Source organism: Mobula birostris, chromosome 1, assembly GCF_030028105.1.
Source record: "Mobula birostris isolate sMobBir1 chromosome 1, sMobBir1.hap1, whole genome shotgun sequence".
NCBI classification, from domain to species: domain Eukaryota; kingdom Metazoa; phylum Chordata; class Chondrichthyes; order Myliobatiformes; family Myliobatidae; genus Mobula; species Mobula birostris.
In genome coordinates, this window is record NC_092370.1 from 115884998 (window position 1) to 115908460 (window position 23463).

The 23463-nt window shown below is 41.5% G+C and overlaps 2 protein-coding genes across 4 annotated transcripts in view; one reads left to right on the forward strand and one right to left on the reverse strand.

Moving 5' to 3' along the window:
- Nucleotides 1-2867: 2867 nt before the first annotated feature.
- Nucleotides 2868-13651, reverse strand: eny2 (ENY2 transcription and export complex 2 subunit). Its single transcript, XM_072260798.1, has 5 exons — nt 13544-13651; nt 10661-10737; nt 10502-10572; nt 6923-6997; nt 2868-3183 (listed from the first exon to the last, which is right to left on the reverse strand). Exons 2-5 carry the CDS (start codon nt 10726-10728, stop codon nt 3107-3109), a joined length of 291 nt encoding a protein of 96 aa, XP_072116899.1. The 5' UTR covers nt 10729-10737; nt 13544-13651; the 3' UTR covers nt 2868-3106.
- A 363-nt stretch (nt 13652-14014) lies between these two features.
- nudcd1 (NudC domain containing 1) overlaps nt 14015-23463 on the forward strand; it is a 182514-nt gene continuing 173065 nt past the window's right edge. For 2 of the 3 annotated variants that reach the window (XM_072260768.1, XM_072260776.1), the window contains exon 1: nt 14015-14152. In XM_072260768.1, coding sequence (XP_072116869.1) covers nt 14038-14152 — 115 coding nt within the window. In that variant the 5' untranslated portion in view covers nt 14015-14037. The remainder of the gene's footprint in view (nt 14153-23463) is intronic. The other variant, XM_072260785.1, reaches the window with a different exon arrangement.

The window sequence follows — 23463 nt, forward strand, 5'->3', positions numbered from 1 at the left end:
TATCTGGCGATACCCATATCCCCTAAATGAAAAAAAAAATAAATCACCAATGCTAAGCATTCCTACAGATCCAGAACATGCACCCTCTTTCTTAAGCAAAGTTCATTATCATAATCCAGTAATGGCAATATTAGTATTAAGATGATTAATTACTCTCAAGGGAGTCACAATTATACGTTGATTATGCCCCCTATATACTGTCTTGAACGATCATTTATGTAAATATAATCAGCATGATTTAGGGAATCATATCATATCTCACCCTACTGTTTGCGATAAAGCTATTCAGGTATTCGCTATAAAAGTTACCTTTTGCTTGAGTTCAGTAGGTACCATTCCAGTAGGACATAGTTCATGCAATTATACTTTACATTGTACTAAATGAGGTAATGACTCTGGAATATTCATTGACAATATCCATCAGAAAAATATTTCAATTCAACAAGGCTTCTGTCAAGTAATAACAAATGGTATAAATTCATGAAATAATATTCTTTATGTGTGGAAATGAGGTTGATTCCTCTCTACCACATAATTAGTTAGGATCTTATTATTTGGGGTATGTCTTTCCTGCTTTGAGATATATACAGACTTCATCTTTACCTCCTAAGTCTAGAAATAAACAAGACATTTCAGAAGAAGCTAGTTTGCAAGGAGTATAAGAGAGGTTAAAAATGTTGTTGTGGCTTTAGAAAGGGGAACGAATGACTTCTGATGACTTCAGAAAGTAGCAACAGAAATAGTCACCATGCGCAAGATGGTTCTTTAAAATTGTAGGGCATTAGATCTTCTCTTAGAAGTTATGGGGGAGAGGAACATGTGCAAGGAGTGTTGTACTTACATAACTGATGAGTCTGAAGACATAACTGATTTGGCTGATCATATTTGTAAAGAAGCAGCTAAAATACATCAATCTGGTGGAAGGGATTTCTTTGGCTAGATTCATTTAAATCTAGGAAACTGGGGCTACTCATTATTGCAAGTCATATTATTTGTCTTGATATGCTTTATCATAATTTACATCTTTTTTACTTGTAAAGGGTGATCATTAATAGCGTAGTTCAAACTCATGTGAGTGTGCTTACTAATCAACCGAACGACATAACCCTATGAATACACTTCAATATTTCCATAAGTGATGTAGTTTTTGATTACAAACAAGCGAAAATCCACAAATGCTGGAAATCCAAGTAACACACATAAGATGCTGGAGGAACACAGCAGGCCAGGTGGCATCTATGGAAAAAGAGTATAGCTGATGTTTCAGGCCGGGACCCTTCATCAGGACTGATTATTATAAACTTTCCGTAAATACCACAAGTTTATTTGCCTCTGAGTGTTCAAATTCTAAATGTGTGATTTAGAATCGGGAGTGGAGGGGGTGGTACTGGGGAAAGAATTGGATTAGACTCTATAATTGCTTTCTTTCCAGTTGACCTTTCCTATGTTTCCTTGTGTCTATCACCTGTGCATATGCAATTGTTTAGTGCATCCCCTAGTGGTTACAGTTTTGTGTCTTTCTGGAAACTTCTTCAGTATCGCAATATTTGAATAGGGTCTATCTTATTGGTTAACTCTTATCTACAAATCTGAATGGAATGCCTGTTATCTCTGGTTTTCAGAAGAGCAGAGCGTGTTGGCTCGCCATCTTTTTTTTCCCCCTTTCTTCTTTGTTCTTAGATTCTCACTACCTTTTCTTCCCGATCTTTGTTTTTTTTAGTGCTTAATAAACTATTGTGAAGCAACAAGTTCTATGCCTCATTCTTGACTTCCAAAAGAACCTTGGATCAAAAATATCAGCATCCAACAAGTCACACCCAACCTTAATGGAAAAAGCCTGCTTGCATATACCCTATCTATACTCCTCATAATTTTGTATACCTCTATCAAATCTCCCCTCATTCTCCTACACTCCAGAGAATAAAGACCTAACCTATTAATCTATCCCTATAACTGAAGTCCTCAAGTCCCAATGACATCATTGTAAATGTTCTCTGTATTTTTTTCAATCTTATTAATATTTTTTCTGTAGGTAGGTGGCCAGAACAGCACACAATACTCCTAATTTTGCCTCACCGTCATTTACTGTAGAACTTCAACATAACATCCCAACACCTGTACTCAATACTCTATTTGACAACAACACAATAAAAGCTGTCCTTAAACCCGGTGTTATGTGCTTTCAGGCTTTTGTATCTTCTACCTGATGGGAGTGGGGAACAAAAACGAATGTCCAGCATGGTTGGGGTCTGTGATTATGCTGGCTTCTTTACTGAGGCAGCGAGAAGTATAGACAAAGTCCATGTACAGGAGGCTGGTTCCAATCTAAGCTAGTCTGCATTTGGCCCATAAACCCTTCCTATCCATGCATCTGTCCAAATATCTATTAAATGTTATTATTGTACCTACTTCAAGTAATCCCTAAGCAGCTTATTTTGTATATACACACCACTCTCTGTAGTTGCTCCTTGGTCTTCTTTAAACCTTTCTTCTTTGACCTTAGAACTATGCCTTCTACAAATGTAGTTTGGGAATTTTTTTCCCTGGGAATTGCTATGTACTTTTTTATTTTCTCTTCAATCTACAATGCTACTTTTAAAAGCAAATGTGATGGTGTAGATAAATTTGTTAGATTAAAACCAACATACTACTTCTTCTTCCCATCTTCTCCTCTCTGCACCATAAAACAAGCTTCTTTTCTCACTTTTCAGTTCTAATGAAGTGAGTGCTTCCAAGATTTTCAGGCTTGAAACAGATCCTTTACACAGCAACAACTTTACAGATTAAAAACCTAGTGTGATAGGAACACCTAACTATACTTACCTGAACAAAAAGTTTTGCAAGATTAAAGCATATCACAGCAATAATTGTGTCAAAATAATTTTATTTCAACAAACATTTTTAAACATTGTCAGGAAAATTCATGAGGGTGTGTAGAAAACCTACTTAGCTGAGAACGTAAAAAATGAAACATATCAAAAATTGACATGAAAGCACGTCACAAAAATAAAGATGTGAAACCTTAATTGGGAGCCATTTTAATGACTTATTTAATTCATGTTCTGAAATTAAAAAGAAATGGCAATGTAATTTGGTCATTTTAAGCTTAGAGACTGGCATGCTGAGAAAGGAAGGTCCTTATCCTCTGCAAAAGCTCCTTCTTCACACTGTCTGGCACCAGGGCTGAAAGAAAAACAAGCACGTCTGAAACAGAGATCTTTTAAATAAAGGCCAAACCAACGAACGAGTCGTCACGGTTTTATCTTGGAATCAAATTATTTTAAATTTTAGAAGTAGAAACCTTTGAAATATCTATATTTGACTGTCATAACATAAATGTGGACAGCAGGGAATTATTGTGCACTATCTCACCCATCATCTGTAGGCTCTAGAGTGATAATGGAATTGGCTGCAATGTTTGATTCAAAACCAATGCAGCAATGGATTAAGACTAGGTTCCTTTAACCGTGTAACATTAATTCAAATTCAAGTTTATTACCATGCAATAGGGTTTTTTAAGAGACTCTTGGATAGGTACCCTGAGCCAAAGACTCTGAATGACATGGCCTGATGATTGACAAGTATGTGTCGCATGTTTATGTAAGACAGTATAATGTTACTGACACTATAAAAAATAGTATAGATGTGTGAAGCAGCAAAGTTCAAAGTACAAAGTATATACAACCTTGCTATCATCTCCTTACAAACAGCACAAAACAAAGAAACCCACATGGACCCATTACAAAGACCGACAAATACCCAATGTGCCCCAAAAAAGAACAAATTGTGCAAATAAAAAGTAACATTCAGAACTAGAGTTCATGAAGGTGAGTTCACAGCCGTGAACCAATAAAAGGTGAAAAGTGACCAGTGCAGGAGAGTGTGTCTTTGAGTTGGGCAGTGAGGGTGGGGTATGTGGCAGAACATTCATTCAGATAACTCAAGAGCACGGGCTCTCATATGTTTGGCTTTGAGATGGGAATGGAAATCAATTAATTAGGCAGGGTCATCCAAAAAATTGTGAGCAGCATTATTTAGAGAAAAGGAGTTGCGTTAATGTCAATCATGCAATAGATCCAGAATGAAAACTGTAAGCTCCCTGCTTCTTTTCTCAAATTACCCTCCTTCTTCCTACCACTGTGAAAGACAGCAGCAACAGGCCAGAAGTTCAAGGGCCATGGACAGGCATGTTAGTATGGTAATTGAAATCGGTGGCTATTGGGAGGTCCTGGCTGTTCTGGTGGATGGAGTCAGGAGGCAGAAACGAGTATAGTCGCCATTACTGAGGTGAAGGTACTTGGAGGCTGAAAGGTCTGAAGGTAGATAAGCAACCTGGACTGGAAGGACTATAGCCCAGGGTTGTGAAAGACGTAGATGAAGAGATTGCAGAGGCATTAGTAGTAATCTTTCGAGAATCACCAGATTCTGCAATAGTTATAGAGGACTACAAAGCTGTAAATGTCATCCCACTTTTTAAAGAAAGTAAGAAGTTGGTATTCCATTACTTTTCATGTTATCTGGTTGAAGGAATTGATGGCTTTGTGGCCAAGTTTGCAGATGACACAAAGATAGGGAGAGGGGCAGGTAGTGTCAATGGAGCAAAGAGTTTGCAGAAGGACTTAGGCAGATTAGGAGGATGAGCAAAGAAGCGGCAGATGGAATACAGTGTAGGCAAATGCATGGTCATTCACTTTGGTAGAAGGAATAAAAGCATAGCATATTTTCTAAATAGGTAACAAATTCTGAAATCAGAGGTGCAAAGGGACTTGGGAGTTCTAGTGCAGAATTCGCTAAAGGTTAACATAAGCTGAGTTGGCAGTAAGGAAGGCAAATGCAATGTTAGCATTCATTTCTAGAGGACTAGAATATAATAATAAAGGTGTAACATTATAGTTGATAAGCCATTGGTCAGACCATATTTGAAGTATTATAGGTGGTTGTGAGCCCCATGTCTCAGGAAGGATTTCTGTCGGCATTGGAGAGTCCAGAGGTTTATGAGAATGATCCTGGAAATGAAAGGGTTAATGAATGAAGAGCATTTGATGGCTCTGAGACTGTACTCACTGGAGTTTAAAAGAATGAAGGGTATTGCATTGAAAACTATGGAATATTGAAAGGTCTGGATAGAATGGACATGGAGTAAAAATTCTCAGTACTGTAGTTGGAGTCTAGGATCAGATGGTATAGCCTCAGAATAGAAAGGCACCCCTCTGGAACAGAGATGAGGAGGAACTTCTTCTAAAAAAAATTTTTAAAAATCTGACCTAACCTTGATCAGCATACATTTTCATCATTTAGTATTGGAACATAGTGACCCAAGACAAATTAAAAGCTCTGTTCCTCTATGGATAAAAACGTTGCTAAGTCTCAAAGAAGGGGTGGATTAATAACTTTCATAGAAAGCAGAGCAGTAGCATTCCCAAGGATCTTAATGATTTGATTTATGTAAATAGTTTTGGTCATTGTCATGAGATTGTTTAAATTGAATTTTGCTGATTTCTACCAGATATAGCATATTAATCAATTTATAGGATACAGCAAGCTGATTAGCAATGTACAGATTCAATTCAATGTATGGAGCAATTATGTAGTATACAAAGAGAAAATTAAAAAAAAAAATCGAAATTATTCATAAATAGTACATTTTAAGTAGTCACCAGAGTACAGGCATGTTTTGCAACTCGATATGCGCAGTGGGTGGGGCTATGTACAGCATAACTATGTTGAAGCTATGACAAGACCACCGTAGAGAATAGAATGCTGCAGCATCCTGAGGCAGGAAGGGCACAATCAGGATATCTAAAAGAGGGGTAGGTTTCCTAGGGGTCAAAAATAGTACAGTAGAAGGGTTTTACACACTCAGTGCGTAAAGGCTTATCAAATGGAACTCTGTTCTACTTGTGTTATTTATATTTTTTGTGTAAATATTGCTCATATGATGTGATGTGCCCATGATGCTGCTGAAAGTAAGTTTCTCATTGCACCTGTGCATATGACAATAAACTTGCCTTTGACTATAAATTATAATTGGATGAACGACCTATTTACTCTGCGAGTTAATATCCAGCTCACCCATCACTCATTGGCGTCACAAAGCAAATTTGGCATTCTGCCTCCCTGACTTTCATTGAAAAGTTTGATACATCTGGGTAAAGTCCTTAATGGCTTCACCTACTCACCTTTATCTATCAGGCAAACAGCTCTAGGACACAAAACTTGTATCCAAATATTTTTATTTCATTGATAGCCAGCTTGCTAGCTGGCTTAGTCCTACATTTTACAATTCTCTCCTTAAACTTCTCTACCTCTTTATCTTGCATCACCTGGCACAGGGAGATTTAGGTCTCATTCATTTTTATTCTGAATGAAGTTTGGACTTTTGGTTCCTACATTAAAATATACAATATCGATGCTATTAATTGTCATTGTTGATGTACTCAATTTGTTTCAAATTAGATTTGCAAAGCTAAAGAAAGAATACATTTTTATAACCTTCTAGGAAAAGGGCATTTTAGGCATTGTCACAGTACAGTACCATGTGGCTAGCGTACACCATTACAGCTCGGCTGTTGGAGTACAGTTCCAGACTTCAAACGTCCTCTGAAGTGAATGTGTGGGTATCCTCTGGGTGTTCCGATTTTCTCCCACAGTCCAAAGACCTATCAGTTAGTAAGTTAATTGGTCATTGTAAATTGCTCTGTGATTAGGCTAGTGTTACATAGATGTGTTGCTGGGCGCTGTTGCTCTTGGGGCCGAAATGGCCTATTCCATGCTGTGTCTCTAAACAAAATAAAATAAATAAATACAACTATTCCAAAGAATGAATCCCAAAACAGATCCACAGACTAAATCAGGAAGTGATGTTGTAGATTTGCTTATACTTGTGATTAATCTTGCTCCATATAAATGAACACATACAGACCTCTTCCTTTTGGAGTTATTTCTGCCACCAAATCATCTACCGTCACGTGTTCCAGTCCTTTTTCCCTGATCACATCTACAACAGATGAGGAAAGCAATTTCAAAATCACGACAGAAAGCTTTTGTCAAAATTAGGTTGCAAATGAGTCTCTCAACATTCATCTCAAAGCTTCAGACTTTACACTACTGAAATCCAATGGGTTGATTACAATTACTTCACATTACTGAGCATCTGTATATGACAGGAAAGGTTTAAGGGGGATAGGCGCCAAATGCAGATAAATGGGATTAACACAAATATATTAGCACCTTGGTTGGCAGGGATGAGTTAGGCCGGAGGGCCAGTTCCATGTTGTATAACTCTATGACTGTACGTTCTAGTTTAGTTTCTAAAATTCTATAATATTCCCTGTTGTTTTACATTACAGCAATTTATCACTGATTTTGCTCATCAAATGGATCCAACAATGGCAAATTTCGTAACGAAAATTATAAGTGCATATGGTAATAAATTCCAGTAACAGATCCAGCAAACCTGCTTTTAGAACTGAACCTAGTAAAACCCTGGCATATCTGAAAAACAGCCCATAATGGTAATATCTTTCTACAGTCAAGAAGAGCTACTGCTCTGCCAAAAATTCCCTTAAAGAAAACTGCTCTGATGGGATATTATGCTCAAACAGCCCACGTGTTCGCTGAGACCACCAAGTGGTCTCTTTTGTGCTTTGAAGTTTTGGTTGATCTTGAATTTAAATCTTACCCTCAGTACAAGTCCTCTCCCTATTAATTACAGAATTTAGATACATTACCACTGATTAAGATGCATTTAGACAGGCATGTGAACAGGCAAGGAATGGAGGAATATATTGTACTGTAGCTCATGTTCAGGCAGATAGGATTTGCTTAAATTGGCATCATGGACGGCGCAGACTGAAGGGTCTTTTCGTGCGTTGTACTGCTTTATTCAATACGCGATAAAATAGACTCTTCACAACATTGCTATCACAGAAACATACAAAGTCTACTGGAGTGCATTTCTGGCACCATCTGTGGAGGCAAAGGCAGAATCAACATGTTGGGTTTTGAGCCTCCATTAGAGTTGAGAGTATAAAGGGGAGACAGCCAGTATAAGGTGTTTTGTCGGGGCGGGGGGGGAAACAGCTAGGTATCCATGTGAGGAGGAGTTGATGTGCAAATGGAGCCAGGTGGATGGGGTGGGGGAGTTGGAGATAGTGACAAAGGCTGGGATGTGATAGTGGAGATTTTGAGGGGCTGGAGATTAGGAAATCTGAAAAGAAAAGAAGGTGGTGATTGGGTCCAGAGAAGTGAAGGATGTTGAGCAGTTGGGGAAGGGGGAGGGAAAGAGGTATTGTGTAGGTAAAGTGTGTGCGTGGTAGACAGAGGAACTAGGTGGAGGAGGAAACACAGGGAGCTGGGATAGGGGAAAGAAGGGGATGAGTGAGAGGACCTGGGTGGATTAAAAGGATATAGAAAGGAATGGAGGGGTGTGTGGGTTACCAGAAATTGATTGATTCAATGTTCATACGATTAAGTTACTGTCCAGACTACCTGCAGGGGACAGAAAGAAAAGAACAAATCAGGGATCACAGAGAGTGCCCCCAGCTCAAAGCAGAAAGGTCTGGGGAGGGGAAGACGTGGCTGGTGGCGGCGGCATCATATGCAGCTGACAGAAATAATGAAGAATGACTAAGCTTTTGCCTCTTCACAAACAGGAGAAAATCTGCAGAAGCTGGAAATCCAAGCAACACACACACACAAAATGCTGGAGGAACTCAGTAGGCCAGGCAGCACCTATGGAAAAGAGTACAGTTGATGTTCCGGGCTGAGACCCTTCAGCAGGAGAGAAAAAAAAGCTGAGTAAATTTAAAAGGTGGTGGGAGGGGAGAGAGAAACACAAGGTGATAGGTGAAACCTGAAGGGGGAGGGATGAAGTAAAGAACTAGAAAGTTGATTGGTGAAAGAGCTACAGGGCTGGAGAAGGGGGAGACTGATAGGACAGATGGCCATGGAAGAAAGTGGGTGGGAGAAGCATCAGAGGGAGGCTATGAGTGGGCAAGGAAATAAGGTGAGAGAGGGAAAGGAGATGGTGAAGGAGAGGAACAGGGCATTATCGGAAGTTTGAGAAATCGATGTTTATGCCATCAGGTTCAAATAAAGTTGTTCTTCCTCCAACCTGATGGCCCCATCACGACAGTGGAGGAGGCCATGGATAGACATATCAGAATGGGAAGTGGAATTAAAATGAGTGGACACAGAGAGATCCCGCTTTTCCTGGCGGATGGAGCGTAGGTGCTCTGCGAAGCGATCTCCCAATCTATATCAGGTCTCTCCGATATACAGGAGACCACAATGGGTGCACCAGACACAGAATATGACCCCAACAGACTCACAAGTGAAGTGTCGCCTCACTTGGAAGGACTGTTTGGGGCCCTGAATAGTAGTGAGGGAGGAGGTTTTAGGGCAGGTGTAGCACTTGTTCCGCTTGCAAGGATAAGTGCCAGGAGGGAGATCATTGCGGAGAGATGAATCGTCTCTCCCCAGTGATCTCCCTCCTGGCACTTATCCTTGCAAGTGGAACAAATGCTACACCTGTCTCTACCTCTTTTCCATAGATGCTACCTGGCTTGCTGAGTTCCTCCGGCATTGTGTGTGTGAAGCTTTTGCCTATGGCCTGAAGCTAAGGCCTGACCCACTGAATTCCTAGAGCAGCTTTTTGTTTTGCTCCAGATCCTATTATCTGCTATTTCCTCTGTCTCCACTGGTATCACAAGGCTACATTAAATTGTTAAACATATACGTGTCATCATTACAGAAGCTTCATATCAACGGATTTCACATGAATGCTCTCCAAGTTCCCCTATGTCCATGAACATTTGAGAACAGGCCAATCAGAAACAGTGCCCCATTGTGATCCCAGACGTCCTCATTTCTTGGTCTATGTCTCCCCACCTTCTTCTACTGATAGCATTAACTCAGTGTTGACATGAACTCTGTCAGCTGTAGAATCACAGTGTTGTAGGACACGGAAAAAGGCCCTTCAACCCATTACATCCATGACAGCCCATCTACACAAATCCTATTTGCTAGCTTTAGGTTTGTATCCTTAGTGAAGAATAAAGTTCTGCTTAGCAGATACAAATTATAAGAAACAATGATCATCTTTAAAACCAATTTAAAATGCAGGTCACAGAGTTGAGACACTGATATTTTGGCCCACGCCCTTTCTTTCAAGAACGTAAGAAATAAAAGAGAATTAGTCAATCTGCCCTTGATCTAGCACCACCATTGTAATATCAGGGGTGATCTTCCTAAGCAGCAGTCCCACATGATTCTTGATTTTCCTTGGTTCAAACATCCAAGATTTTTCATTTTCAAGATTTAATACACTCAACAACTGAGCCTCGCTAGTCATCTGTGATAATGAAATTATTGCTCATCGCTAAAATAGCTGACCCCTACCAAGAAATGGTCCTGTTTCCTGCTACTCTCACTTACTCTGGCTTTTCCATTTTTCTTCAATTTCCCTATATTCCTTTATCTTTTCCTAATCAATGCGTACCTTTACAGTGTGCTTTCAACTGATCTTTCCATCCACATTCAGTGAGTTTTGCTCTGAGCAGCTCCTTCAGACTGGAGGCAAAAAGGACAAGATTAGAATAAAATGATATTCTACTTATTTAGAACATCTGAAATACATCCACAATGGAAATTCTCTTACCGTTCACGCTCGCCTGTTTCTATCAACTTCTGATTTATAGTTGCTCGGAGTTGTGCGTCTTTATTCATTTCAGAAAGCTAGCAGATAAAATCGCAAGAAAACACTAACATATACGAGTAGAAAAAATGAGGCTTTTTATTTTTACAGCTATGATTCCCCAAGGCTTAGTCATGCAAGCTTGTTATTGACTTTTAGGACATCTGAATATTTCATGATTGGTTGGAACCCAGGGTATAAATGACAGGTGAGAATGTAACTGAGAAATGTCAGAAACTTCAAAGGTGTCAGCCAAAGAATTTATGTCATGAATAAAGTGTACACCTTTTGGCTAGGCACATTGGAAACCATCTACACAAAACTAATGAGCAGATATGTGAGTGGGATAGGAGATAAACAAGCTGCAAGTTAATCAGAAAAATAGTTCCCCACTTTGAGGAAATGCCCATTTTCAATTTGTTTCAAGGTACCTAGATATAATTATTGGGCTTTCGTTATTCTTCAGCCTTCTTTCATTCTTACTTCACATAAAGCATGATGTAGGTAGAAGGCAGTAACAAAGCAGATTGAGGAAAAAATACTGTGACTTGTTGGTGGATATGAGGTTTTGTTTTTCTCTTCCAGTATGTTGTAGTTCCCAACTGTCAGTGGCTTCCAGGGTACAGTGTTAGGGCCATAGTTCAATACCCTAACACTAATATCAGAATACTTCATACAGCTTTACTTAGTATTCACAAACATTGAGGATATTAATGTAACAGATTGACGTACGAGTGCCAGAAGGAATTTAACAAACAGAAGTGCAAGATGACACACTTTGCCAAAAAGGATAAGGAGAGTAAATAAAAATTCAATGGCATAACTCTAAGGAGTTGTTAGTAATGTACCAATGATGCTGAGGTAGGGATAGTAGAAAGCTGCAATTTCCTTGATGTAAATATCACCAACAATATGTCCTGGTCCAGGCGCATGGACACTATAGCCAAGAAAGCACATTAATGTCTCTACTTCCTCAGAAGGGTAAGGAAACTCAGTATGACCCCGATAACTCTTATAATTTTTTTTCCAATAAATGCATGCTTAACTCACTGCTCTACTCTCACGAGAATAATGGGCAAGCATAGTTGAAATGCCATCTATAAATTCACAGATAACACCACTGTTGTTGGTAAAATCTCAGATGGCGATGAGGAGGCAAATAGTAATGAGACTGATTGGTTGGTTGAATGACCTCACAATAGCAGCCTTGCACACAATGGTGGCAAAATCAATGAATTGATTGTGGACTTCAGGAAGGGGAAGATCAGGAGAACATGCACAAGTCCTCATTGAGGGATCTGCAGTGGAAAGGGTGAGCACCTCCATTTCTTGAGTGTCAACATCATGAAGGATCTCTCCCGGGTCCAACACATCGATGCAGTCATGAAGACAACATGGCAGCGGCTCTACTTCATTAGGAGTTTGAAGAGATTTCATATGTCACAAAAGACTTGCAAATTTGGAGATGTACGGTGGAGGATTCTGACTGGTTGCAACACAGCCTCGTGTGGAGGCTCCAATGTACAGGATTGCAAGAGACTGTGAAGAGTTCCAGCCAGCTCCATCACAGGCACCTCCTTCCTTCCATCAAGGACATCTTCAAGAAATGTTGCCTCAGGAAGGCAGCATCCATTACTATGGACTCTTACCATTCTGTTACACCCTCTTCACATTCTTACCTTCAGGGAAAAGGCACAGGAGCCTGAAGACCCTCACTCAATGATTCAGAAACAGCTTCTTCGCCTCCATTATATTTCTGAACTGCCCATAAATGTTACCACATCATTCCAATTATTTTGCACTAGTTACTTTGTAACTTATAGTAATTTTGTTATTGCACTGTACTGTTGCTGCAAAGCAACAAAATTCCTGTCAGATAAGACAGTGATAAACTGCATTCTGATAGTATTCTACCTGGATGCATCGCAACTTGAGTGAGCAGCCAACTAACTGAGGAACCTACCACCCCCCCATTCTCTCTTCTCCCCGCTTCCATTTTGAACAACTGTTATATGCTGATAGATAAACTTTTGAAAATCTCCTAATCTACCTTATCATGACCCTTGCCTTTTATATGCCTACCTCCACTGCATTTTCCTTGTAACTGTAACACCATAATTCTGCATTCTATTTGCCTTTTTCCCTAACTTGCTGTGTCTGGAATGTCTTTTCTGGATAGCATACAAACAAAATTACAGTGCACTTCAGTACATGGGACAATAACAAACAAATTCCTTTTCTAGTAAAAACACTTGGACATAACATAGATCTTATGGACAGTAATTCAAACAAATAGGATCATAGAATTCACCAAAGCAGAGAAGTCTGCCTAGCTCTTATAAGGTCTTATTTATTTCACGACCATAATATGGCACTCGCACTGTTGGAAGGATGCAATGACCCTTGAAAGGGTGCAGGGAGACTTTACAGAAGGGTTCCAGGGATGAGCCATTTTATCTGCAAGGTATGATTGAGAAAGGAGGTTATGCACCCTGCAAGAGTTGAAGGGTGACTGAAAGATTATGACAGTTTATATAGGGCATATAAAAACGATAATTCCCATTTGCTGGCGATATAAAGGACACGGATTTAGGGTTTTCGGTGGGAGATACAGGAAGTAAGAGAACATTTTTAAATGCAGTGATTAGTAATAACCTGGAACTTATTGTTTAGAGAAGAACGTACAACAAAAGAAAATTGGAGATGCACTTGCCTACCCTCGTCCTCTCCCACATCACCTCATAACCACACTCTATTCCCTACTCATAACCCTTTACCTGCAGTCCTCTTCATGCCTCACTCATCCCACCTTTAACTATAATCAGCTGATCCAACCCTCCAACTCACCTCCTCCCAGTTCCCGGTGCCCTTCCTCCTTCGCCGTCCTCACTTCCTCGGCCCCAACAGCTCGGATCCAAGGAGACGGTGTTCAGCCGTACAACTCCCCCAGCACCCACGCTCCTACACGACAGTTCCCAGGCCAGTAATCAACCGATCCACGGCTCACGGCTTGAACGAAGACAAAATATATCAGAAGGGGAAAAGGAGAGAAAACAAATGAAATAATTCTCTTAAGTTGTGTCTCTTAATTTATTTTTACGACCGGGGTAACCGGTGCACTGTTACTAATCTTCCCCTTTACTAACAACCACAAAGAACCTAACCGAGGAAACAACATAGGTTTAAAATAGCAGAAATAATCTTAAATTCAATAATACGTCATTAAGATAAGTGGAATGGTTTGTGGTTAGTAAATAAACGGAGTATTCTTTGGGAACTACAACTCCCGGGAAACCCTCTACCTTGCGCATGTGCCTGGGCGGGAGTGATGACGGAGCGCGATGGCGGCGGCGAACTGCTCTCTCCGTGTGGACAGGCGATTGATCGACGCCAACTTCGACAGTTACCGGCTGTCGCTGGAGCCGCTGCCCACCTACGCCGTGGAGCTGGATGGCGGTGAGTCCTGGGCGTGATACGGGCGGCTGCGCACAGGCAGGAGTTGGATCCCTCTAGCACCCACCTCTGCCCCGTGCAGCGGGATGGGTCAAGGATCCCACCGGCAGCATGGTGACTGGCCGCGCCGCCTCTGCACTGATGCCGGCTATGAGTACGCTCCCCTTACTCCTCCAAATGGACACGGAAATTGCTGTAAACACTCAGCAGGGACGGCAACATCTGTGGAGAAAGTGCAGTTTGGCTTGTATGTTGGAAAGATTGTGGCAGCTAGAGTGTTTCTCTTTGGAGCGGCTGGGATAAGAGGTGATTTGATAAAGGTGTACGATGATAAAGATGGATTGGACAACCAGTGTCTTTTTCCCACTGTGGTTGTAGCTAATAAGAGAGGACATAATTTTAGGGTGACTGGAGGATGGGGGAATGTCAGAGGTTTATTTTTTTTACACACAGGGAGTGATAAGTGTGCATGGAACGCACTGCCAGTGGTGGTAGTAGAAGCAGATAAATTCGGGAGATTTACGAGTCTAACATACGCACATGGATGAAAGCTATATGGGAGGGAAGGGTTAGATTGATTGATCTTGGAGTAAGTAGTATAAGAAGTTGGCACAACATCGTGGAGTGAAGGGCCTGTACTGTTCTATGTTCTAGGTGGAGTACAGGGTCGTTTGCATCACGGTAGACAGACAAGGGGCTTCTGTTTAACGGATCGAATAATAGAAGAAACCACACATTGTTAAAAACCGCCTTGGTGCTGCCCCCTGGGTGTATGTAACAAGCAAGTTTTGCAAGTTTGCTTGCTTAAACTTAGCAGGTCCTCTTAAGCAGGGGTCCCCAACCTTTTTTGCACTGCGAACCAGTTTAATATTGCCAATATTCTTGCGGACCGGCCGACCCGGGTGGCGGGTGTAGGGTTGCCAACGGACACAAGTAGCAGTCAAATACTTTGTGTTTATCCAGATAAAGACTACAATGACCATGAAGCCTTGCGCGGGCACAAGTGCGCATGCGCAACCTTTCCATGCATGTACCTGCCGATTTTTTTGCTCTGCAAATCGTTTTTGGCGATTCTGCTGGGTGGTGCGGGGTTGTACGACCGGAATATAGGTGAGAAGTGGCTAATACATTCAATTTCGTTTCTAAAAGGGTTTATCTAACGAATTTAATATTAAACACACAGCGCATATTTTCCTCACATGAATATAGTGAGAAGTCAATTATCAGGGGAACTTGAAGTAAGTGTCGAATGAACTTCCAGTAGAAGTGATAGAGGCAGGTTCGATATTATTACTTAAAGTTAAACTGGACAGCTATATGGACAGGAAAGGAATGGACAGTTATGGGTTGAGTGCAGGTCGGTGGGACGAGGTGAGAGAAGCGTTCGGCACGGACTAGAAGGGCCGAGATGGCCTGTTTCTATGCTGTAATTGTTATGATTCCCTGAATACAAGTCCAGTCCACTGATTCAAAGCAGTCCTGTAAGCGCTTCTGTGCTTCCTTTGCCCTTGCTTTCTTGGTCCTCACTACTGGTGCTGCAGTCTTCAGTCTCTGCCTCTACTTGGAGTAGAAGCACAGCCAGGTGATCAGACTTTCCGAAGTGGGGGCGTGAAGTAGCACGGTAGGCATTCTTGATGGTGTAACAGTGGTCCAGTGTGTTGTTTCCTCTGGTACTACAAGTGATATTTGATGATAATTATTTAGTGACTTTGTCAGGCTGGCCTGGTTAAAATCCCCCAAAATGATGGTCATGATGGTACCGGTCTTGATCCTTGATCTATGTTGACTTTTTCAAACATTGCTGATCATTTCTTATGAGGCAGCCTCCTGATTTATTGTACCAATAATATACTGTGGTGCAGAAAACAGACCATTTATGAGAACTTATCTATGTGATATCTGTGTCATTCTCTACTTGAATTACTTGTGGAAAATATTTCAAGCTTTATCATCAACTCTGCATTAAAAAGTTTAAACATTGGGAAATCTGCAGATGCTGGAAATTCAAGCAACACACACAAAATGCTGGTGGAACACAGCAGGCCATGCAGCACCCATAGGAAGAAGTACAGTCGATGTTTCAGGCTGAGACCCTTGTTATGTAACTGGCAACAATGAATATTAATCGAGACAGGTTTTATAAAAACAACCAAACATTTATTAAACACATAAATGATAAGGGGAAAAAAAAGGGAAAACTTTGACTGGAGGTTAAACAGGTACGCAGCCGTTCATCAACTCCACTCGGCTCTGGTTCTTAAAGCGTTAAATGCGAAAACAGTTCTTAAAGTGATACAGTCAGATACAGTTCTTAAAGCGATAGCTTCAAAAGTCCAGCAGTTTTACGCATTCAATTGGGAGAGACTTCTCTGGAGAACGATTTCTTCACCGACGCACCTTTACTACTGGTTCTGTCCGCAGGATTCCCGATGCCGAAAATAAACAGTTTAAATCAACTGACCTTAAATTGTTTAGAGAGAGAGCCTTTTGGTGCATGAATTCATTGCTTTATTGCAAGAGTTATTTCAATGCAGCTTCTCTTCAACGAAGACTCAATAAGGTCGATCCGTTATTAAACTGCCAACCGATGCCGACTTCTCTCGATCCTTCACTTTGATGAATTCTTCACTCTCCCTTCAAAACTGTTCGGAGTTGAGTGAATTGGCACTTCCAGCCACAAATTTCCAGTTCAACAATACAAATCTTGTAAGAGAATGCACCTTCCGTTTTAAAAATGAAACTGCGTCACGAAACCAAATACGCAACAGAACCGGAGGCACAACACGTTCTACCGGGAAATCTACAAACTCAGAAACCCTACTGCGTCACCCGAGTTGACCCTTATATAGTCACGGGGCACATGTCATCACGTGACCTCACATCGGCGGGAAAATCACATCAGGTGACCTCCAAAAGACCATTACAGCATTCTCACAAAAAAAAAACAGATCTCCTTGAGCATGTAACACCCTTCATCAGGATTGAAGAAGGGTCTCGGCCTGAAACGTCGACTGTGCTCCTTCCTATGGATGCTGCCTGCCCTGCTGTGTTCCACCAGCATTTTGTGTGTGTTGCGTTAAGAAATTTATTTTGAATTCTCTTCAAATCCTGATGATTTTGAATTTAATGAGCTGCCATCGCAGGTGGTAAAGGCATGGTAGTATAGCAGTTAGTTCAATCACTTTACGGCACCAGCAATCACTGATCAGGGTTTGATTCTGGCCACTCTGTAAGGAGTGTACATTCTCCCTGTCACCTTGTGGATTTCCTCCAGGTGCTCTGGTTTCCTCCCACATTCCAAAAATGTACAATTAGTGTTAGTGAATTGTGGGCATGCTATGTAGGTGCCGAAAGCGCAATTTCACTTGTGGGCTGTGCCCAGCATAATCCTTGGATGGTGTTGGTCATTGAATCAAAACAACGCATTTCACTGTATGCTTTGATGTGCATGTGACAAATAAAGCTAATCTCAAAATCAGATAAAATTACAATGGTGTAAAAACCATTTGAACGGGTACTTGGAAAGGAGTTGGGAGATAATTGATCTAATACAGACAAATGGGGTTAGCATACTCAAACATTGGAGTCGATATGAATGAGTTGGACAAAGAGGCATTTTTCTGTGCTATGACTCCTTTTCATTGACTTGATCAGAAGGAAGTAACTATCTCCTATTTGCTGCATAACCATTTCGAAAGTCTTGAATGTCTCCTATGCAGCAAGATATAGACAAGGTCCAGTAAATTGATGATAATATCCCAAGTGACAGTCCTGAGGAGACACCGGATTGCATAGATGGAGAGTTTAAAAGAAATGAGTGGGGCCAGGCAGCACCTTTTGTGCCACAGCCCCAAGGAGACACCAGATTGCATAAAGGGCGATAGAGTGCAAAAGAAGCGAGTGGGGGCAGTCAGCACTTACTGCACGCCACAGTCCTGAGGCGACACTGGATTATGTAGAGGGTGAGAAATTTAAAAGAAGTGAGCAGAGGCTGTTGGCACTATTTGTGCACCACAGTTTCTGAGGAGAGATTGGATTGCATGTATTTAGGCATTTGGCAGGGACTAATAAAATTAAGTTAGGTGTAAGTGGAGCGGTCATTGTGTGAGTGGGCTAGTGTTGGACTGGGGAGTTGAGGGTTTGGCTGATCAAGGAGAGGCATAGGTGTAGATAGATTTTTTGTTACTTATTTTCTTTCTTTCGTATTGCACATTTGGAGCAGTGGGTTTGCTAGACAGGATAATGAAATACTTCTCTTGCAGGACGTGGGAAGGCGGGGTCCCTGACGACTATACTTGCAAGAAGGCAATCCAGCTGCAGTTTCTAACAGACCTCTTAAGGAGTTGGAGCTGGAACTGAATGAATCCTAAATCATTTGGGAAACTGAGGGTTAATAGACACGATATACAGGAAAGTAGGTACACCCCAGGTACAGGACACATACAACTGGGTGACCGTCAGGAGGAGGAAAGGGGATAGGCAGCCAGTGCAGAGTATCCCTGTGGCTGTACTCCTTAACAACAGGTATACCACTTTGGATACTGTTGGGGGTGGAGGAGGATGACCTAGCAGGGGAAAGACACAGAGGTCAGGTTTCTGGCCCTGAGTCTGGTTTTGAAGCTCAGTAGGGAAGGATAACTGTAATGATAGGGGATTTGTTGGTTCAGGGACCAGAAAGGAAGTTCTGTGGACAAAATCAAGATTCCCTGCTGACTTGTTGCTTCCTGGTTGCCAGGGTCAGGGACATCTTGGATCATGTCCACAGCATTCTTAAATGGGAGGGTGAGCAGCCAAGATTGTGATCCATGTTTGTGCCAATGACATGGGTGGGATGGGTGCTCAGGTCCTGCCAAGTGAGTTCAGAGAGTTAGATGCTAAGTTAAAGAACAGGACCTCCTTGGTTGTGATCTCAGGATTGCTATCCCTGCTATGTGTTAGTGAGGCCAGCAATTGGAAGATCTTACAGTTTAACATGTGGCAAAGCAGTTGGGTGTAGGAGGAAGGGTTTCAGAATTTTGGATCATTGGGCTGTCTTCCAGGGAAGGTGGGACCTGTATAGAAGGGACGTTTTGTACCTGAACTGGAGGGGGATTAATATCCCAGTGGGAAGGTTTGCTGTGATGCACGGGGGCTGGGGCTTTAAACTGGAGTTGCAGGGAAATGCGAAACAGAGTGCCAGAACAGATAGTGGAGAAGCATGTTGCTAAGCCTACATACAAATCAGGAATCAAAACATTGAGCATGGCGGGAATAATGCTCCGAGCTACAAGTATTTCAGTGCTAGGTGTATTGTAGTTGGTGGCTGAGCTTAAGGCATTAGTGAGACTTGATTGCAGGAGGAGCGGACTGGCAGTTCAATGTTCCGGGGTTGGGTGTTATAGACATGATAGAGTGGGACGGATTAAAGGCGGAGGTGTGGCATTACTAATCAGGGAAAGTATCATGGCAGTGCTCAGTCAGGACAGACTGGAGAGCTCGTTTAGTGAGACTTTATGGGGAGAATTGAGTAATATGAAAGGTAATGCAATTATATTATAGACCACCCAACAGCGCATGGGATTTAAAGGAGCAAATTTGTAGAGATAGCAGACTGTTGCAAGAAACATACACTTATGATAGGTGATCTTAACCTTTCACATACTAACTGTAAAACGGCTGGATGAGAAAGAGTTTGTCGAATGTGTTCAGGAAATTTCCTTAATCAGCATACAGAAATCCCAACTAGAGAGTGTGTGATACTAGATCTTCTATAAAGAAATGAGACAAGGAAGGTGACAAAAATTTTTGTGGGGAACACTTTGCATCTAGTGCTCATAATATCATTAGCTTGAAGGTAATTATGGAAGAGGATAGGTCTGGTCCTCGGGTTGAAATTCTAAATTGGAGCAAGTCCTATTTTGATGGTATCAGAAAGGATCTGGCGAGTGTGGATTGGGACAGGTTGTTTTCTAGCAATGGTGTACTTGTTAGTTGGGAAGCCTGAAAAGTGAAATTTTGAGAGTACAGAGTTTGTATGTTCCTGTCAGAGTTAAGGCAAGGGTAACAAGTTAGGGAACCTTGGTTGTCAAGGGATACTGAGGCCCTGGTTAAGGAAAAGAAGGAGACAGGTCTTGGTGGGTAGGAACAAATGAAGTACTTGAGTATAATAAATACAAGATAACACTTAAGGAAATCAGTAGGGCTAAAAGAATGCACGAGGTTGTTCCAGGTGAAGGAGAATACTAAGGACCTCTACAGATATATTGGGAGAAAAAGGATAGCAAGGGACGGAATTGATCCTCGGAAGATCAGAGTAGTTATCTATGCACGGAGCCGAATGAGATGAGGAATATCTTAAATAGATTTTTTCATCTGTATTTACTGGGGAGATGGGCACAGAGTCTATAGCTGTGAGGCAATGCAACAGCGAGGTCATAGACACTATACAGATTACAGAGGAGGAGGTAGTTGCTGTCTTGAGGCAAATTAGAATGGATAAAATCCCAGGGCTTGACAGGGTGTTCCCCTGGACTCTGTGGAAAGCTAGTGCAGAAATTACAGGAGTCCTAGCAGAGATACTTAAAATATCCTTAACCACGGGTGAGGTGCTGGATGATTGGAGGATAGCTAATGTTATTCCATTGTTTAAGAAGGGCTCTAAGAGCAAGTCAGGAAATTGTAGACCTGTGGGCCTGACATCAGCAGTGGGAACATTATTGAAAGGTATTCGAAGTTAAGTGGTGTCTAACCAATTTTATAGAGTTTTTCAAAGAAGATAATAGGAAAGTTAATGGGCCGGCTGGTGGCGCAATGGCATCAGTGCCGGACTCTGGAACAGAGGTTCCCGGGTTCAAACCCAGCCGGGTCTGCTCCCGAGTACACTTTCCATCCGTGCCGGGTTGCGTGTTGAGAGCGCAACTCGACCTTGTAAAATAAAAGGGAAAAATACTGCGAAATGTCTGCGTGAGGAGTGGCGCACCACAGTCTCTCTCTCTCTCTCTCTCTCTCACTCTGCGCCTTGTAAAGGCATGAAAAAGACATCGTCCCGCCAACATCGCACATGCATGCATGCACCAAAAAAAAAGGAAAGTTGATGAAGGCAAGGCAGTGGTTGTTTTGTATATGGACTTTAGCAAGGCCTTTAACAGGCCCTACATGTGAGTTTGTCAAGTAGTATCAGTTGCTGTCAAGTAGTATCAGTTGCTTGGCATGGAAGATGAGGTAGTAAATTGGATTAAACGTTGGCTTTGCAGAAGAAGCCAGAGAATGGTTGTAGATGGTGCCTCTCTGGAGGCCTGTGACTCATGGTGTGCTGCAGGTATCAGTGTTGGGTCTGTTGTTGTTTGTCGTTTATGATCAACAAGCTGCATGATAACGTGCTTAACTGCATCAGCAAGTTTGTGGATGACATCAAGATTGGGGGTGTAGTGGACAGTGAAGAAGACTATCAGAGCTTGCAGAGGGATCTGGACCAGCTAGAAAAATGGACTGAAAAATGGCAAATGGAATTTAATACAGGCAAGTATGAGGTGTTGTACTTTGGGTAGGAACAACCAGGGTGTGTCTTACACAGTGAAGAGTAGGGCACTGAGGAGTGCGCTATGTCAGAGGGATTTAGGAATACAGGTCCATAATTCCTTGAAAGTAGCACCACAGGTAGACAGTCATAAAGAAAACCTGGTACATTAGCCTTCATAAATCAATGTATTGAGTACAGGAGTTAGGATGTTGTGTTGAAATTGTAGAAGATGCTCGTGAGGCCTAATTTGGAATATTGTGTCCAGTTTTGATCACCTACCTGAAGAAAGATGTAAATAAGATTGAAAAAGGAGTGCAGAGAAAATTTACAAGGGTGTGACCATGTCTATAGGGGAAGGTTGAACAGGTTAGGCTTTATTCCCTACAATGTAGAAGATTGAGGGGAGATTTGATATACAGAATTATGAGAAGCTGAGTGAGACTACAGCTAGATGTTATGGATTAAGTGTGAAAGGTGAAATATTTAAGAGGAACGTGAGGGGAAACTTCTTCACGTAGGGTGGTGAAAGTGTGGAATGAGCTGCCTGCAGAAGTGGTAGATGCGGGGTCAATTTCAACATTTAAGAGATATTTGGATAGATACATGGATGGGAGTGGTATGGAGGGGATTATCCGGGTGCTGGTCGATGGGACTAGGCAGAGACTAGATGGGCTAAAGGGCCTCTTTCTGTGTTGCAGTGTTTTATGTCACTATGACTGACGGATTCCACACACAATGGCTGTGTAATGAGAAAATCTAATCAGCAAGGTTTAACATTAATTAAAATTGCTATGAACATTATGGATGGGCACCATCAAACTCAGATTCAAATGAACCAGATGAAATAGACAATGTTTATAAAAACTCAACAGTCAATCAGCATCTGTTAATTGTGAAGCAGTTGATGTTTCAGGTCTAAGGCCATTTTACTTTCCTTTCACTTCTGATATAGACTCCCAAGCCTGAAACGTTATCTCTTTTTCCTCAGATGCTGCCCGACTAGCTCAGTGTTTCTGCAGTTTTTTGTTTATATTTTGGATTTTCAGCATCTGCTTTTTCATTTTCACAAAAAACTAAATACTGTGTATATAGCAGTGGGAAACTTAGTTTTTAATGAATTTACCAAACGTTTCCGCCATTTATAAAGTGGATATAAATTAGGAGTGTAATGGAAGCTCTCCAGTCACTTGGATAAATGCTCAATGTCACTCAAGAATCTCAAAACCAACTACAGTAAAGCAGCTGTCTGAGTTGCCCCACTTCCACTTGTCTTAAAAACCTTTAATTCCCTAAACTACTACACATTATTGCTACCATGTCCACTGTCATCATCACTCTCATCAAGAACCATTTGATAGCTTCACGCAACCAGAATATAAATGGTAGTGTGGACCATTATAACTTAATTGTTTGTTTGTTCCATGTCATCTTTGTGCAGCTTGCATGCTAACTTAAGGCTAGTCATTAATTTCCTTGTGTAGGTATTCCATTTTAATTGCTGATTTATAAACAGAGATTATGTAGTCATGATGGCGCCAAGCTGTAGTCTCCATTGCGGTTGTGGCTTAGCCTTAGTTTCTTTTGGGTTGGCTTTTAGAATCGTAGAGATGGTTTTTGTGACATACAGGGGAGTTAGGGGTCAGGTTAGGGCTTAAGGATAGAGATGTGGGGGAACTGGAGGACAGGCCGGAGTCTAAGCCTCTGCTCTACGTTTGAAGGCCAGTGGCACTGGCGTGGTTGGATGTTGGGCCTGTTTGGGTGTCGTCATTGGCGGGACTGGAATTCAAGGGCTAGCTTTCAGGGCCCCATCATTTGG

Excerpts from the sequence above, each read along its gene's own strand:
- eny2 (XM_072260798.1), bottom strand. The coding sequence starts at position 10,728 with ATGAATAAAGACGCACAACTCCGAGCAACTATAAATCAGAAGTTGATA. Across the intron at positions 10,573-10,660 it reads GAAACAGGCGAGCGTGAACG|TCTGAAGGAGCTGCTCAGAG; the intron begins GTAAGAGAATTT and ends TTTTGCCTCCAG. Across the intron at positions 6,998-10,501 it reads GTTGAAAGCACACTGTAAAG|ATGTGATCAGGGAAAAAGGA; the intron begins GTACGCATTGAT and ends CATCTGTTGTAG.